At 43.4% G+C, this 16,869-nt stretch overlaps 1 protein-coding gene across 5 annotated transcripts in view; it reads right to left on the reverse strand.

The window, feature by feature from the left end:
- Positions 1-6,046: 6,046 nt before the first annotated feature.
- LOC120396066 (disintegrin and metalloproteinase domain-containing protein 20-like) overlaps positions 6,047-16,869 on the reverse strand; it is a 139,200-nt gene continuing 128,377 nt past the window's right edge. For all 5 annotated transcript variants that reach the window (XM_039520961.1, XM_039520960.1, XM_039520959.1 and 2 more), the window contains 2 exons: positions 16,192-16,306; positions 6,047-6,320 (listed from right to left, as the gene is read on the reverse strand). In XM_039520961.1, the coding sequence (XP_039376895.1) occupies positions 6,311-6,320; positions 16,192-16,306 (125 nt within the window). In that variant the 3' untranslated portion in view covers positions 6,047-6,310. The remainder of the gene's footprint in view (positions 6,321-16,191; positions 16,307-16,869) is intronic.

The following is a 16,869-nucleotide window of genomic DNA, read 5'->3' on the forward strand; positions in this document are numbered from 1 at the left end:
CACACTTAAAATAACAAAAGGTTTCAGAGTAGTAGCCGTGTTTGTATCCGCAAAAAGAATAGGAGTACCTGTGGCACCTTAGGGTAGGTCTATACTTACCTGCTGGGTCGACGCGTAGAGTTCGACTTCTCGGAGTTAGAACTATCGCGTCTAATCTAGATGCAATAGTTCGAACTCTGAACGCGCTCCCGTCGACTCTGGAACTCCACCACCGCGAACGGTGGTGGCGGAGTCGACGGGGGAGCCGCGGACTTCGATCCCGCGGTGTCTGGACAGGTGAGTAGTTCGAACTAAGGTAGTTCGAGTTCAGCTACACTATTCGCGTAGCTGAACTTGCAGACCTTAGTTCGACACCCCCCCCAGTGTAGACCAGGCCTTAGAGACTAACAAATTTATTGTAGCATAAGCTTTTGTGGGCTACAGCTCACTTCATCGGATGCATGTAGTGGAAAATAGAGAAGGAAGATATATATATATACACAGGGAACATGAAACAATGGGTGTTACCAGGGGCGGCTCTAGGCACCAGCAAAACAAGCTGGTGCCTAGGGCGGCAAAATCTAGGGGGCATCCCCTGCGGCCGGGGGGGGCGGCAGGCTGGGCCAGCGGACCAGCCGCAGTCATGCCTGCGGGAGGTCCACCGGAGCCCCGGGACGACTGGACCTGCCGCAGGCATGACTGCGGCAGCTCAAGCAGAGCCGCCGGACCCGTGAACCATCCGCAGCCGCGGGAGGTCCAGCCGAGCCACGCGGGACCAGCGGTCCCTCTGCAGTCATGCCCGCGGGAGGTCCGCTGCTCCTGCGGCTCCGGGGCGCCTCCCGCGCATGACTGCTTGGGGCGGCCAAAAACGTAGAGCCGCCCCTGGGTGTTACCATACACATTATAAGGAGAGTGATCAGTTAAAGTGAGCTGTTGTCAGCAGGAGAGAAAAATAACTGTTTGTAGTGGTATTGAAAATGGCCCATTTCCAGCACTTGACTGTAGCCCAGGAAAGCTTATGCTACAATAAATTTGTTAGTCTCTAAGGTGGCACAACTACTCCTATTCTTTTTTCTAAAATAGCAAAAGATTCCTAAGAGCCTGTTTAGCTCAGTTTAGCCAGTGGAGAGGAACAGGTTAAACCAGACAAGGGACCCTTAGGGAGAATCCATATCTCCTAGCTGGGACACTTGTCTCTACCCCCTTCTTTTTTCACAGGAATCTGGCATTTGAGCCCCTGCCTTAGCAAGTTCTCTTCAGATGAGGGTGACCCCCTCATCTGGGATAGGTTAAGCACAGTTCTGCCCCCCTTTACTCAGACAATAAAGATTACATTGATAACATTTCACTACCCCGGCATTCTGTACTAAAGTGATTTGTAACCCAACACTAGCCAAAGCTGATCACTTTGAGCAACACAGCTCTATCTGCTGGATATCTTGGCAGGGTAGGTGTGTTCATGTAAATACAGTTTGCTCCAGAAGCATCTCCCCCTCCCAGCTAGCTGTCAGGGGAGAGCTCATTCAGACCCTGCTTACATCGTGATTGTGGCCATCTACCGTGATGGGCACTTGTTGAATCCTTGTAGTAAACCCACACAACCAAGTTCTGATTTCCACCTAGTTTCTGTACCACGCTTAAGTGCTAGGAACGGCCAAGTATTGTAAACAAACAAACAAAAAAGGAACAGTACTGCTTCTGGGGAAGTCCTGCCATCTTTAATCGAGCAAGGCTTCTATCACAGTCAATAGGGATTTTGTCTAAGTAGAGGCTTCAGGATTCACACTGTAAGTTTATCTAAATTATTAGTTTCACACAGTACACTGCATAGTATTAAAAACTAAGGTAGGGATTATTTCTTTCCTAAACATTCCCTTTGTTGCTAAGACCACAGTGAGTATATTTACATAGCCCTTGGAAGTGAGCCTCTCAGCCTGGCTCAAAAGGGTTGGGGTAGCTGGGCTCCCACTAGTGCTTTAAAAATAGCCCTGTAGACAGCGTTTTGAAGTTGCGGCTTGGGATTTGAAGCCTAGAGAGAGAGGTGGACACTAAATCTGTCAACCTGGGCTGGGAGGTTTGCTTCAACAGGCTGTGTAGACATGCCCTGTGACTTTCCAAGCATGGCCGTTATCTGCTCGCTCACTCAGCTTATTGGGAGTTTAGTCTTCTCCGTGCAATTCATTTGTGGAATTCAGGTCCTAGGTCCTGCAGGGTAGCTCCATTGGGAGGGGACTTGCATAAGGGAGGAGTAGAGCTCCATATGAAAACACAAGTGACACAAGCAAGTCTGAGCAGACCGGCTCAATCAGCACTTTCAAGCTGACCCCTTATATGTCCCTACATTCACTGGGCTGGATGAAGCAGCACTTTCAAGCTGCCCCCCCTTATGTGCCCCTGGGCTCCATGGACTGGGTAAAGCAGCACTTTCAAGCTGCCACCCTTATGTGTCCCAGATTCACCATGTCCCTATCCCCACTCTCACATCAAAATTGTACTGGTAGTAACCTCCTTGATGAGCAAACCCCACAGTATATTGGGCGCTGCAGGGATCTTCAGCTTAGGTAAAAGAAGCATTGCTGTAGAGTGAATGGGGGAACCTAAAAACACAAAAGAGTAAAGTTCAAGCGAGAGAGAGAGAAGCAACCAGCTTAACCATAAAAGTTATTTATTGAATACTAGTGATAACTACACAAGGAGCCTAAACCAACATAACATACATTAGTAAAGGTTAATACTGAAGGTAGAAAGGAAAACCGAGAGAGAAAGATGGGGATCTCACCCACTCCATGAGGCTTGAACTGGTTGGGGTTCTCAGGTAATGGTGGTAGCTCAGAGTCCTGAGGGCAGGAGACAGGCAAGAGTCCCCAGCACAATCAGTCAGGAGAATATGGAGTCCCAGTGGAACTGATGCATAGTTTGGATCTAAGCATCAGAACACTTACTTGAACACAGGTAGGGGGTTTTTGTAGAGAAACAACAATGGTTCAAGGGAGAACACTAGATTTGTTTATGGGTAAACTGATGACTCAAGGGTTTTCTTTAGGCTAGACAATAGGAGCTGGTCACTCTTGGCTATGGGTTGTGTCTTCTTCCAGGGAGCTCACAATGCAACTAAGCTGCTTCAGTATTTTGGATATCAATCAAGGATTCATTACTAGAATTGGTCTGCTAACTGCTGAGCTGGGTGTGGACAGACGTTTGTTCATTAACATCTGGAGCAGAGATCCCCATGATGCAGTGCTTCCCTGCTTTTTCTGGTCCCAGAGTTCAGTGCGGTTCTCTGTTCTTCATTCTGTATGCTAATCCCTGTCCCATCTTTCATGCAGATGAGGCTAGGGGAGTTGTCTCTGATCTCCATTCTGTATGCAAATGGAGATGTCTTAATCTTGGCACCCTTGTCAGGAAGGGTCTAGGTGTGTCTCCCAATGCCCTTCACTGTTCTCTGCAAGGCTTTTCTCTGATCGTTTTTGGTTCAAGCAGAGTCTGGGGTGTGTGTGGGGGGGTGCCTTTCATGAGTCAAAGAGGCTAGATACTGCACCCTGGTTCCCCAAGAACACAGAGCTGACTGGTATCAACTGGGCTCGGTACCGGAGTCTGGGTCGGGTGCCGCATGATGCAGTAGAGGAGCCCTTCTCTTGGACACTACCGAGTACGAATGGCTGGAAGGTGGTCCTGGTACTGGGGGAAAAACCCACAGATTCCAAAACGGTGACTGGGCCTGCGTCAGCCACTTTCCTCCGGGCCAGGTGCCAGGATGGGGGGAGGCACACGCACCAAGATCTGGTGAAATGTAAGTCACGTACTGGTGATGACTACTTGATTGGATGCAGTTTTCACCTCCAACTCTGAGGACAAGTCCACTTGAGGAGGCCATGGGAAGGCGGTACCCCTCACTTCCACCACCGAGTGACAAGGGTTTGGGGAATGGTGCCAGCGAAGTCTTCACTGATGTCAGCAGGGCTGGGTTCCCTCTAGTCGGTGCTGGAAAACACGGTGCTGGATAGGAGCTTGGGGGTAAACAAGCTCCTTCTGCTCGACACTGTTGCTGGTGCCAGGAGCTGCCTTATTGGGGTGGGTGGTAAAAGGAGAACCAACAGGTCCCTGGCTGATGCAAAGGCCTCTGGAGTGGATGGCACCACAATCCTGCTGGTACCACGATGTCCTTCTAGTGTCAGTGGATGGTCCGGCACCGGGACTCAATGGCACCTTTAAGCAGGGAAGAGTTGATTGTGTCACTTGTGAAGTGGAGCTAGAGGAGTGGCCCAGCAAAGGTCATACTCTACTACACTCGCCTTGCTTGTCCTTTCTTGATTCTGGGAAGTGTCCCCTCTCAGATAGCTGTTGCTTGTGCTTCTTTCTCAGTACTGGAGAAGGGAAATGATGCTGAGAAACCTGTGTTGCTGGAGGGGCACTCTGTACCAAAGCTGAGGTGCTCGGTGATGAGTCTGACTGGCTTAGCTCTGACACTGGTCTAAGTGTGGCTTCCATCAGGATAGCTCTTAGTGTAGAGCTTCCCCTAGACACTTCAGACATTTGGAATGTGGGTTGCTCACCGGCATGGTTTTGCCACAGGAGGCACAGAATTTGAAGACCAGAGATTGGGCCATGCCCAGCCCCAGGGGAGGAGGAAGCCCCTCTAAGCTACAGGAGGGGTCTAACTATGTACACTATTACTATATACACTATGTACACTTGTCATAGGTTTATTCCCCACTCTGAACTTTAGCATTCACAAGATGGGGACCTGCATGGACTCCTCTAAACTAAAATCCTAGTTTATATCTGGTAAACACTGCCACTAACTAGAAATTCCTGTGTCTAGTACACTCCCTGTTCCCCCAAACTTTCCCTGGGGAACACAGATCCCAACTTCCTTGGATCTTAACACAAAGGGAAATAATCCATTCCCCCCCCCACCTTCTTCCCCCTCCCCTTGTCCTTGGGAGAGATACCTTGATTCAAACTCCTTGAATCAAACAAAGAGGGATTCACTTTTCCCCCCTCCCCTTCCCCTGAAAATCCAAACAAGGGAAGAAATCAATCAAGTTCTAAAAAGAAAAGAAAGATTTTATTACAGAAAGAAAAAAGTACACTCTCTCTGTATCACCAAGATGGAAAATATACAGGGTCTAGCTATAAACATGGAGAGACTTTCCCCCCTTCTTTCTTAGAATAATCAAAGTAACAGCAAACAGAAATAAAGATATTTCTTCAGCAAACACACAACTGCAAATGCAGAAATTAATTATAAGACTAATTCGCCTTTCTAATACTCACTATACTGAATAGAAGAAAATACTTCAGGAAACTTTGGAGAACTTGAAGAATATGTCTGACCTCTCTTAAATCCAAAGAGAGAACGGCAATCCAAACAAAGGACACAGACAAAGCCTTCCCTCCACAGAGATTTGAAATTATCCTGTCCCTTGATTGGTTCTCTGGTCAGGTGTTCCTCAGGTTATTGAGCTTGTTAACCCTTTACAGGTAAAAGAGACCTTAACCCTTACTATCTGTTTATGACAACACTACTACTAGAAAATAAAAACTGAAGGTAACTAAATTTGAGAATAATGGAACCACTGATGAATGCCTTTTGGAAACAAGAGAAGTTGTTCCAGCGACCGTTACGGGTGGTAAGAAGAAATTGAGAGGGTGTGGGGATGGCCAGGCCCCTTATACTGGTGCATGAGCGTGCAGCACCAGAGGGTGCTAGAGCTGGCCCAACAGATACCACTAAAGGAGAAATCTCCAGTTACAGTGTATGCAGCACACACATCTGTAACGTGGAATGGACAGGACCGAGCACTCGAAGAAGACATAGCTGATGCCATGTTCAAGCAGCCAAGTTTTTCGCCTTCCTCTGCAGCATGGGGCACGGGTCTCTTGCTGGAGGATCCTCTGCACCTTGAAATCTTTAAATCATAAGTTGAGGATTTCAATAGCTCAGACATAGGTCAGGGGTTTGTTACAGGAGTGGGTTGCTGAGATTCTGTGGCCTGCGTTGTGCAGGAGGTTTTTATGAAGTTCTGAGGAGACACTTATGTGAATACAAAAAGAGAAGCATAAATAAGAACAAAATCTGTTTATTCAAATTAAAATGTAGAACAGAAGAACAAAATAAATTGACAGTTTCAAAAAAAAAAAAAGAAATTCTTTATGAATCCCACGTAATTGGGGGTTTTGAAACACCACTATCTCAGCAGGGTTTCACATGCTCTTTCAGTGGCTGAACTGATAAGAAAACAATTGCTTTTTCAAACATCCAGTATCCTTTGTTTGTTAAATGAATAGCTTCCCTTCTAATTTTTAGACCGAATATTACTTTTTTTCTTCAGGCTCTTCTAAAAAAACAAAACCGTAAAATGATTAAAGCATAGTCTATCTAATTGGCAAACTTTATGTTACCACATTTATCCTGCCTACAGTTATTCAGAATCTGGCATTCAGAGTTCTAAGCAGTCATAGTCCCTTTTGAAGAAGCAAAAATTAGTACAACGAAGTCACATTTCCAATTTTACTTTCACAAAGACCCTCTCTCAGGCACTATGATTTTATGTGCTACTGCCTGATATGGAAACATTATTTGCTAAACCTACCAGTTTCCATGTGATATGAATTACTATTCCAAAACACTTTTAAAAAGCCCGTAAGAGACTTTAATGTTGTATAGCTAAGCACTCAACTCAGGACATTTTCTTTCTTTCATTAGATTTATAATAAAAGTCTCACTATTCATCAATCTTATCCCTTAGAAAATATTACAAAATTAAAATATAAATAACCACACAGTCCAGGATTACTTGAGAGAGAAATAAATAAATACATAAAATGACAATAAAAAATACAGATGCCTCCAGGCCTCAGCCGGTTCCATACATAACCTTAACTCTGCCCCTTGGGTGAGTGCCTTAGGATATTGCATTGGATGCTCACATACTGGTTTTCAAATTTCATAGATCACTACACAATTTTTTCTACGTGTGTGTGTGTGTGTGTGTGTGTGTGTGTGTAGCATCTTGCAATGCATTTTTCACTCTTGAGTAGTTACACTGATATAAAATTTCCAGTATAACTTTATGCACTTATGCCCCAGGCCAGCAAGTAGCTCCATTAGGGAGAATGCCATGCCCATTCAAGCAGGAACACAGGACTGGGTACTTAGACTTTTTACATTACCTTTTACTCTTATCTTTTTACTTTCGCTGTATTGCAATACCTTTGACAGTATCCACATACACTGCTTTTTTATCCAACTAGCAGCACAGCCTTCCCTCTGTTTAGTTCAGGTAATGAAAGAGTTAAATAAGAAGTAGGGCTGTCAATTAATCACAGTTAACTCAAGTGATTAATGCAAAGCAAATTAACTGGATTAAAAAATAGTTGTGATTAACTGCAGTTTAACACTTTTAAACAACAATATATTTTATTATAAATATTTTTTGATATTTTTCTACATTTTCAAATACATTGATTTCAATTACAACACAAAATACAAAGTATACAGTGCTCACTTTATATTATTATTTTTAATTACAAATATTGGAATTGTAAAAAAGGTAAAATAAATAGTATTTTTCAATTCACATCAAACAAGTACTGTCGTGCAATCTTTTTATCGTGAAAGTGCAACTTACAAATGTAGAATTTTTTTTTCACATAACTGTACTCAAAAACAAAACAATGTGCAACTTTAGAGCCTACAAATCCACTCAGTCCCACTTCTTGTCCAGCCAATCGCTAAAATAAACAAATCTGTTTACATTTACGGGAGGTAACGCTGCCCACTTCCTTCTTATTTACAATGTCACCTGAAAGTGAAAACAGGGGTTCATTCGCATGGCACTGTTGTAGAACAATGTTGCAAGGTATTTATGTGCCAGATAGTCTAAATATTTGTATGCCCCTTCATGCTTTGACTTGTAGATTGCACTTTTTCTTACAGTGCAAATATTGTAATAAAAATAATAATACAAAGTGAGCACTATACATTTTGTATTTTGTATTGTAATTGAAATCAATATATTTGAAAATACAGAAAAACACCCAAAATATTTATAATAAATTTAAATTGGTATTCTATTATTGTTTAACAGTGTGATCACCCTAGTAGGAAGCTAAATTGCCTGTAAATGTAGGTGGGCTTGTAACATGTTTTAACATGGTTTTCATTCTTGAATACTTACGCTAATTTTGCTTACTTAAGTGTACTGTTGACAGCACTATACACAGTGCTAAATATTTTCTTTTCAATCTGTAGTAAAGTTCCCCTATGTTCACTTCAAGGGATGAGGCAGTTATCTACACAGCTCTAAATTACCTGTAGACTCTATGCCTATCTACATCACCAAACTTTCACTGGTTCTTTAGGTTGTTACACATAATCTGTAATATGTGATGTGCATATTTTACTTTGCCTTTTTCATCTAAATGACTCTCCTCTCTCCTGGCCCATGATTACTGTGTACTGTGCTGCAAGCTGTATCTCATTTCGATTGGCACCCCAGTTCAGCAGTCTAGAAATTCTGAGACAGCTTCAAGGAAATGAGGGAAATGACTCTTTCAAGTCCTTTGAAGATGTGGTGGGAAATTCTGGGTGACGCTACTGTTTCAGATTGTTTGCAGATTCAGGCATGAGTTGCACCACCTTAACCTGTGGCCCAGTTCTGTTTCTGGATTGCTTTCAGGAATAGAGGAAAGGGAAGAGGAGAAGAGAGGATTACTCATCATGTGCAGTAACTGAGTTTCTTTGAGATGGGTGTCTCTGTGGGTGCTCCACTTCAGATGAATGTGCATCCCTGCACCTGCAATCGGAGAATTTCAGCAGCAGTGCTCCTTTGGATTGCACATGCGCTCTCCCCATCTCACACCACCTCCTGGCAACTACATAACACTGCACAATCAAACCATCCTCAGTTCCTTCTCCATCACAGAGTGGATGTCTGAATTCCAAAGTAGAAGGGAGGAGGGCGGATAGTGGAGCACTCACAGGGACACCCATCTCAAAGAACTTCAGTTACTGCACAAAGTGAGTAACCATCTCTTCTTCAAGGAGTGTCCCTGTGGGTGCTCCACTTTAGGTGACTGTAGAGCAGGGGTTGGCAACCTTTCAGAAGTGGTGTGCTGAGTCTTCATTTATTCACTCTAATTTAAGGTTCCGCGTGCCAGTAATACATTGTAACATTTTTAGGTCTCTTTCTATAAGTCTATAATATATAACTAAACTATTGTTGTATGTAAAGTAAATAAGGTTTTTCAAATGTTTAAGAAGCTTCATTTAAAATTAAATTAAAATGCAGAGTCCCCCGGACCGGTGGCCAGAACCCGGGCAGTGAGTGCACCACTGAAAATCAGCTCTAGTGCCACCTTCGGCACGCGTGCCATAGGTTGCCTACCCCTGCTGTAGAGAAATGCCACTCACTGGAAGGATGGGGCTCCACAGTTGGAACTGCAAGTGGTGATAAGAGAGAGTCTTAGCAGAGTAGCTGAGATTCAGTCTTGCTCAATTGTGTAATGCTCCGTGAACTTTTGGTTTGAGGCCCAGGTACTGCTTTACAGTTGTCTGTGGGATGGGTACACTGTTTAGGTAGGCTATCGAAGTGGAGAGCGATCAGATAGAGTGTGTTCAAGCCCCAGGTCGGGGCTGCAGATCATGGGGGTGGTAGCAAAGATGAATGCATGCGGAAATCCATTTAGAGAGTCTCTGCTTGGATATGGCAGAGCCATGGCTGCACTTCTTTGCTTGCTTCACATTTACCTCTTGGAATTAGTGTTAGTATAGTTTTAGAGTAGCGTTAGTTAGCTATAGCTATCCTCCTCTCTCCCCATTTATTTTCTTTCAATTTTAAAAAAAAAAATATTATTGGTTAACCGTTAAGATTCCGTTTTAGTGTAGTGTAGTTAAGATTTCCTTTTAGTGTAGTGTAGCTTTAACCTCCTTCACCTGGGGGAACACTACTGATGGGGCATGCCTGGATCCCCGGGGTTTAAATTACTTTCTTGCCAGAAGTTACGGGCACTCTCAATGTATCTGTTTTCTGTGTGAGACACCTACCTCAGAAGTGCTCCCATTGCCACAATCTCAAGTCTCATGCCAGAAAAGCAAGGGAGCTCAAGTTGAAACTTATCCTTATGGAAAAGTCACTGCGCCTGGCTTCCAACTCTGGACCACGGACCCTCCCCCAGACACTGGTCTCTGCCAACCCCAGTGACAGTTCCAACAGACATTCCCTGTCAACCTCACAGAGGAAATCACTGTCCTCAAAAAAGGTGGTTAAAAAGTGAGCAACAGCCTCCCCTTTCAGGGAATCACCTAAAAAGAAACAATCCCTAGCTCATTTGACACTCTCGGTACCGACCATGGTGCTGTTGAGCACCTACGAGTCAGCAGGATCCTCTGGTATTGCTGATACTGCAAAACCCAAAGACCCTAAGTGGATAGGCTCTGAGAGGAATGGCAAAGAGAAGCTTACTTGCTCCTCCATGGTACCCACAGAGCCGCTCAAACATGCAGCACCAGGCAGTTCTATCCCTGCATAACACAGCCACATTTGTACCACAACTTCAGTGGCATCACCATCACCATCCTCTGCGGTACTGATGCTCAAAGTTCTTGTGATGGGGTGTCTGCCCCACACTGGCCCATAAGGGATTAATAGAGCCCTAGGGAGGCTGCGCAGGAAGCAGCCAATCACAGTAGGGCTTATAGGAACTGCCAATCAGGGCTGGGCTTGCCCATATAAGAAGGGCTGGGGAGTAGAGCACCTTCAGTCCCTCCTGGAGCTTGAGGAGAGAGGTGGCTGCCTTTGAGGCTGAAGGCAGCAGGCACCATGGACAGAGCAGTGCTGCAGGCAGAGACTTGGGGAGCTAAAGGCAGCTCCTGGCAGGTTGCAGGGATTTGCAGGCTGAGGCCCTCAGGCAAGGGCAAAGAGGGTGCTGGGGCCGCAGGGAAGTGGCCCAGGAAAATCTATTGAGGAGTCGGAGGGGGCGTCACAAGCAGCAGCCATCTACAGGGTCCCTGGGTCAGGACCCAGCATAGTGGCAGGCCTGGGTCTCCCCTCGCCCCCCAACTTGCCACTGAGGAAGTGGCTGGACTAAGGGACTGCAACATTCCCCTGGAAGGGGGGAGCACAGAGTGCGGCACAGCCGGAGGGCTGTGTCCTGAAGAGGATGCCATGGTCCTTGGTGCGACACAGGTCCAGGAGCACAAGTGACAGTAATGAGGCACAACCAGAAGAGGGCACACTGGTGAACAGAGCTAATCCCCGGGACAGCCAGCAGGAGGCGTCGCGGTGGTGAGTCGCACCCGGCCACAGTTCTACAATTCTTTTACCACAAAGACCTGTTAGTCTCTGCAACCCCGGAATCTCCCCTTTTTAGTACTGATGTTACTCTGGCACACTTGGTACTGTTCCAATCTACACCACCATCCAAACTGACCCCTCCTTTTTCTAGTGAGGATGATGAGGAGGAGAAAGGGGACATTTACTCCTCATGCCACCCCTCACCCATTCAGACAACCACCAGATGAGGACCAATTGAGCAAAACTTGATTTCAGACGCTCTGTTAGGACTAGCTGTCTTATCACGTGCAGATGCAACTCTGAAGCCCCATCCTTCCAATGGGGGATACTGCTCTACAGTCACCTAAAATGGAGCCCCCACAGGGACATTCCTCAAAGAAGAAGAGGTTACTCACCTTGTGCAGTAACTGAGTTTCTTCAAGATGGGTCTCTCTCCCTCCTCCCCTCTACTTTGGAGTTCAGATATTCACTCTGTGGTGGAGAAGGAACTGAGGGTGGTTTGGTCGCATAGCGCTATGTAGCCATCATGAGTGGTGCGAGATGGGGAGAGTGCATGTGTGACCCAAGTGGGCATTGCTACTGACATTCTCCAACCCAGGTTCAGGGAAGCACATTCACCTAAAGTGGAGCACCCACAGAGATACTCCTTGAAGATGAAGGAAAGGTTAAAGAGGAGGTGAAGGTGTAGAAAGACTGCTGTGGGTGCAGAGTGGGTGGCCTATATTTCTCGCCTCCCCCTTGCAGGACAGATTGCTGAGAATTCTGTCACAGAAGCAGCAAACCAAGCTGTGGGGCAGTTCCAAATTAATATAGAGAGTGTAAATTGGACAAAACAACAGAGTTTCAGATATTTTGGTGGGTGTGGTTAAATCAGAAGTCAGACCCTTGACCAATGGATTTCTTTTTATGTGTGAGAATAGAATTTTAGAAACTAATGTTAGCACCTGGAGCAGGAGCTCCTTGCCAAATTCCACACCTACAGAATTATGGATTACATTGGACTCTGACTAAAATATGCTACATGCGTATCTAAAGTTTCAACTGTGTGTTTAACATATTGATTATAGAAAAATAATATAAAACCATGTAATTAAGGAATGTATAATAAAAGTATACTCACAACTGGTCAAAGATAAGGTTGTGGTTGCAATTTTAACTTTGGCATCATCTGACTTTTGAGTATTTAGTCATGCAACTTTAACACTTCAGTTTGAATGACAAATGCTAGAATTATCATGCTTCCACTACTAAAACATCCTTGGAATTTCTAAATATTATAGACGACCATTTCCTAACTCAGAGTGTTGCACTCAGCATGGAGGAGTTTTTTTATTAGACCATCATCTGATCACAGAACTCAAAATTAATGCTAAATTAAATACAAGAGATCATGACTTGGTCACCTTTATAAATGTACAAACAGAATGAAGTCCAGACCAGTGATATATATATTTGATGCTTGAAAAGGTCTAGTTTCACACAGCTGAAAACAATTATAAGCCAAAGCAGTTGGGAGGAAGAATGTAATCAGAAAAATGTGAATGATAATTGGGAACTGTTTAAGAAAACTTTACCAAATATCTCAAAGGCCCACAAATGATGAAGATGACTATATTGGTTAAAAAAAAAAATCTGGCTTAGAGGGGAAATGAAGGCAGCTGTGAAAAATAATATAGAAGACGTTGAAAGTAATGAATATCAATCAGAAGCTAGAAATTGTTGAAAATTGATAATGGAAGCAAAGGGACACAAGCAGAAATACATGGCCAGCATAGTTAAGGACAATGAGAAGGAATTTTTAAAGTATATTAGCAACACAAAGAATTTTAATCATCACATTCGTTCATTAATAGATGAAATGGTAGAACTAGCAATAATAATGCAGAAAAGGCAGAAGTGTTCATAAACATTTCTGTTGTATACTTGGGTAAAAATAAAACAGATGATGTAGTCATATCAAAGGAAATACTCTTTGCACTCCACTAGTATCTCAGAAGGATGTTAAACAACAGCTACTCAAGTTAGATATTTTTAAACGAGCAGGTCTGGATAACTTGCATCCAAGAATTTTAAAAGAGCTGGGTGAGGAGTTTGCTGGACTATTAATGTTGATTTCCAATAAGTCTTGGAACACAGAGGAAATTCCAGAAGACTGGAAGAAAGCGAATGTTATGCCAATATTTAAAAACTGTAAACATGATGGATAAATCTAATAGTGTTGATGTAATATACAGAGACTTCTGTAAGGCATTTTATCTGGTACCACATATTTTTGTAACAGATATGGCAATTTCCCGCACTATCTTTGGTAGATCTTGCTGTATTAAGTGTATGTACCATTGTGGAACAGGGACTATAAGTAATGCCATAGGAAAGGTAACTGGAATTAAGAACAATGGGGGGTGGGGAGGAAGAGGTGTGATTAGGTAAATTCACTCAGATTGTAACACTTCCAGAGAAGTACACCTCCCTGGGTGATGCTTACATATACTAGCTCAAACTGGATTCTCCAGAGGCCAACGGACAAAGAAAGGACTTATGGATAAATAGCCTGAGTTTAAACTGACTCAGGGCTTTCTAAGCACCCAATGCTAGATCAGGTAAGATGCTCCTACATTCACACACAAGTTTCTTATTAAATCTGCAGTCATTATGCTATTATAATAGGTCCTGAACAAAGTAAAAAAAGTGCATTCTGATGACCACCAAAGCTAGTCTCTGGAATGTACCAGGTGAATATTAGAAATAAATAGAATAATCACATTTTTTTCTTTATTGAAAGAAACAGGACGTTAAATGCTGTGTGGAGATCCCATCATATTCTGAGCTGATCATCCCTTGGTCATTTTATCTTTTTTAGCTGTGTAACCTTAACTCTGTATTAACTTTTTCTACGTTAAATTTAGTTTCTTTTTTTAAAAAACCAAAAAGGAATTTTCCTTTGCTTAGTAATAGCATTTAAATAGTCCCATTTAGGCACTACAGTTCTAACATCCATGAGGAAAATTTGGGAGGAGGGCCAGCTCCCATCTGTGCTGCTACTAAAGCCAGTCAAAATTTTTCATATGGAAAGTTTTGCAGCAGAAAAAATTAGATTTTGTTCTCTGAATTTTTTTGCAGGAAAACTTCATTTTTGATGGAAAATTTTGATTTTTCCCCGCAGGAAATTTTGATTTTTTTGGGTCTTGACTTAAAATGTTATTTTGATTTTTGAAGATTAAAAATATTCATTCTCCATTTACAGATGTGTGGGGGTTCTCTTCCATTTTCTCTCATTTTTCTGTTGGAAAAAGTGCAAGTGAGAGTCAGAGTGCAAGAAATGCTTTCCCCCCGCTTTCTCACACTTTTATTTTACCTTGTCCTCACTCTCCAATGAAAATAAATATCTATGTGGAAGGGGTGGAAAAACAGAGGGAGAGAAAAGGGAAGAAAGCCTCAGACCCAAAAATGGCAAACTGAATTTTTCACTTTCCAAAAAAATGATGTCCTGCTCTGCAGTTTTCAGGAATGCAAGTATGAGAGCTCGGGGAATCTGTGTATGTACACCTTATGAATTCTGACTGATGTTTTGAAAAAGCAGCAAAGAGTCCTGAGGCACCTTATAGACTAACAGACGTATTGGAGCATGAGTTTTCGTGGGTGAATACCCACTTGGTCGGATGACATGCATCCGACGAAATGGGTATTCACCCACAAAAGCTCATGCTCCAATACGTCTGTTAGTCTATAAGGTGCCACAGGACTCTTTGCTGCTTTTACAGATCCGGACTAACACGGCTACCCCTCTGATACTTGATGTTTTTAAGTTATTATAAAATTGTTATAACAGGGAATGCAGAATCCACCATTTGCTCACAGAGGCTGAACCCCGTCCCTACCAGATAAAAGACAATGGAGAGTTGTTAAGGAGGCTGGCTGTGGATAGGAGAAACTACTTGTTTGCAGAGAGGGAGAAGTGGAGAGAGGGGGAGGTTACTTATTTTGCATTGTAACTGGAGTTCTTCCAGATATTTGTACCTGAGTTGATCCACTTCAGGGGCCCATGAGTCTTTTTACTGGAGACTTTTGGTAGTAGTGCCCATTGGAGCTGGACATGCACCCTAGCTACCCTCGTGCCCCATATTAAGAAAATAAAGGGCAGTGCCAGATGAACTGCCCTCAGTTCCTTCTTTACCACAAAGTCCCATCATGACAAGACTCCAAAGCAGAGTGGAAGGAGGGTGGGTAGACGAGCACCCATCAGGACAAACATCTAGTACATGGTAAGTAACCTCTTCTTCTTCTTCTTCTATGGGTGCTCCACTTCAAGGGATTCCCAGCATTACTCCATACAAGAGATGGGTGTTTTGGAGATTGGTCTAAGACTGAAGAACAGTAAAAGGCAGCATCTGCCCCAGAGAAGTGAACCAGAGCATAATTCTTTGAGGTGGTGCGAAGTGAAGGCCAAATGGCAGCTTTCTTGATTTCTGCAAGTGAAACATTCTTCTACAGAGCTATGGATGTAGACTGATCTGATAGAATGGGCTGTAGCTCTAGGAGGGGGCTGTCCTTCCCCATCCCCTGGCACTGCGGGGAGATGGTGATTGATGAAGATTTAGTTGAATCTGTACTAGATTTGATGAAACATTTTATTCTGCCTAATTGGCATTTTCTGACTAAACTAAGTTTTGGAAGAAAATTTCCAACTGGCTCTAAGTTAGATTTCCTCACAGCAGTCTGGTGAGTGTCCAGCAGAGGGGAGCCCAACCAGATCTGTGACAGAACCCTACGCTAATAATGGACCAGTTAGGAAGTGTAATCGAGGTGCTTTTGCAGGTGACCAGACAAGTGTAACACTGGGGGAGCTGGGATTAGAAATCACTAAAAGTGTCATAATCTTTTATAGTATAAATATGAATGGAATTTTACTTACCTGCTAAAGACCTGAGCAATTTGAGTTCTCTTATGCACAGCAAAGCTCAGAACCACAAGAAGAAGTATGCATCCAATTGCTATTCCCACAATGATGACAATGTCACTATTGGAAACTTGGAAAGTAACAGACACAGAACATTACACTTTGCATTTAGGACTTACTCATACAACTGTAACAAACATTTCCGTATAAACAGAGGCTTGTCCCTGTATGAAGGGTGCATGCATCATACACATATACAGCTATCTCATATGTACATTAACAATACTAGCAAAGAGGGCTTCCAAATTTGTTTTGTCTGCACAAAAAATGCCAGCATTGCTGTTTGTTTCTGCTGTGCATTCCCCCTAATCATGGATGCCGCGTGCTGGCAGCATGTGGGCAAGCGGTATGGTTGGCATATTGCACGTGAATTATGATGCAATGTATCTGACCAAAAAAAAAGCTAATGCAGTTTCAGGTTGTGTATGCACAAGCATCAGATCATGGAGTAAAGAAAGAATACTTCTTTTCTATATGGGCCTAGAGTGACCACACTTAGAATTGAGTTCATTTTTCAGCACTACAGTAACAAAGATATTTACAAATTAGAGGGAGTGAAAAAAAAATAATGAAACTATCAGGGATCTTGAGGGTTTGATTCACAAGTAAAAAGTAACAGATACAGGCTTGGTT

The sequence above is a fragment of the Mauremys reevesii genome, linkage group 1 (assembly GCF_016161935.1).
Source record: "Mauremys reevesii isolate NIE-2019 linkage group 1, ASM1616193v1, whole genome shotgun sequence".
In the NCBI taxonomy this organism is placed as follows: Eukaryota; Metazoa; Chordata; order Testudines; family Geoemydidae; genus Mauremys; species Mauremys reevesii.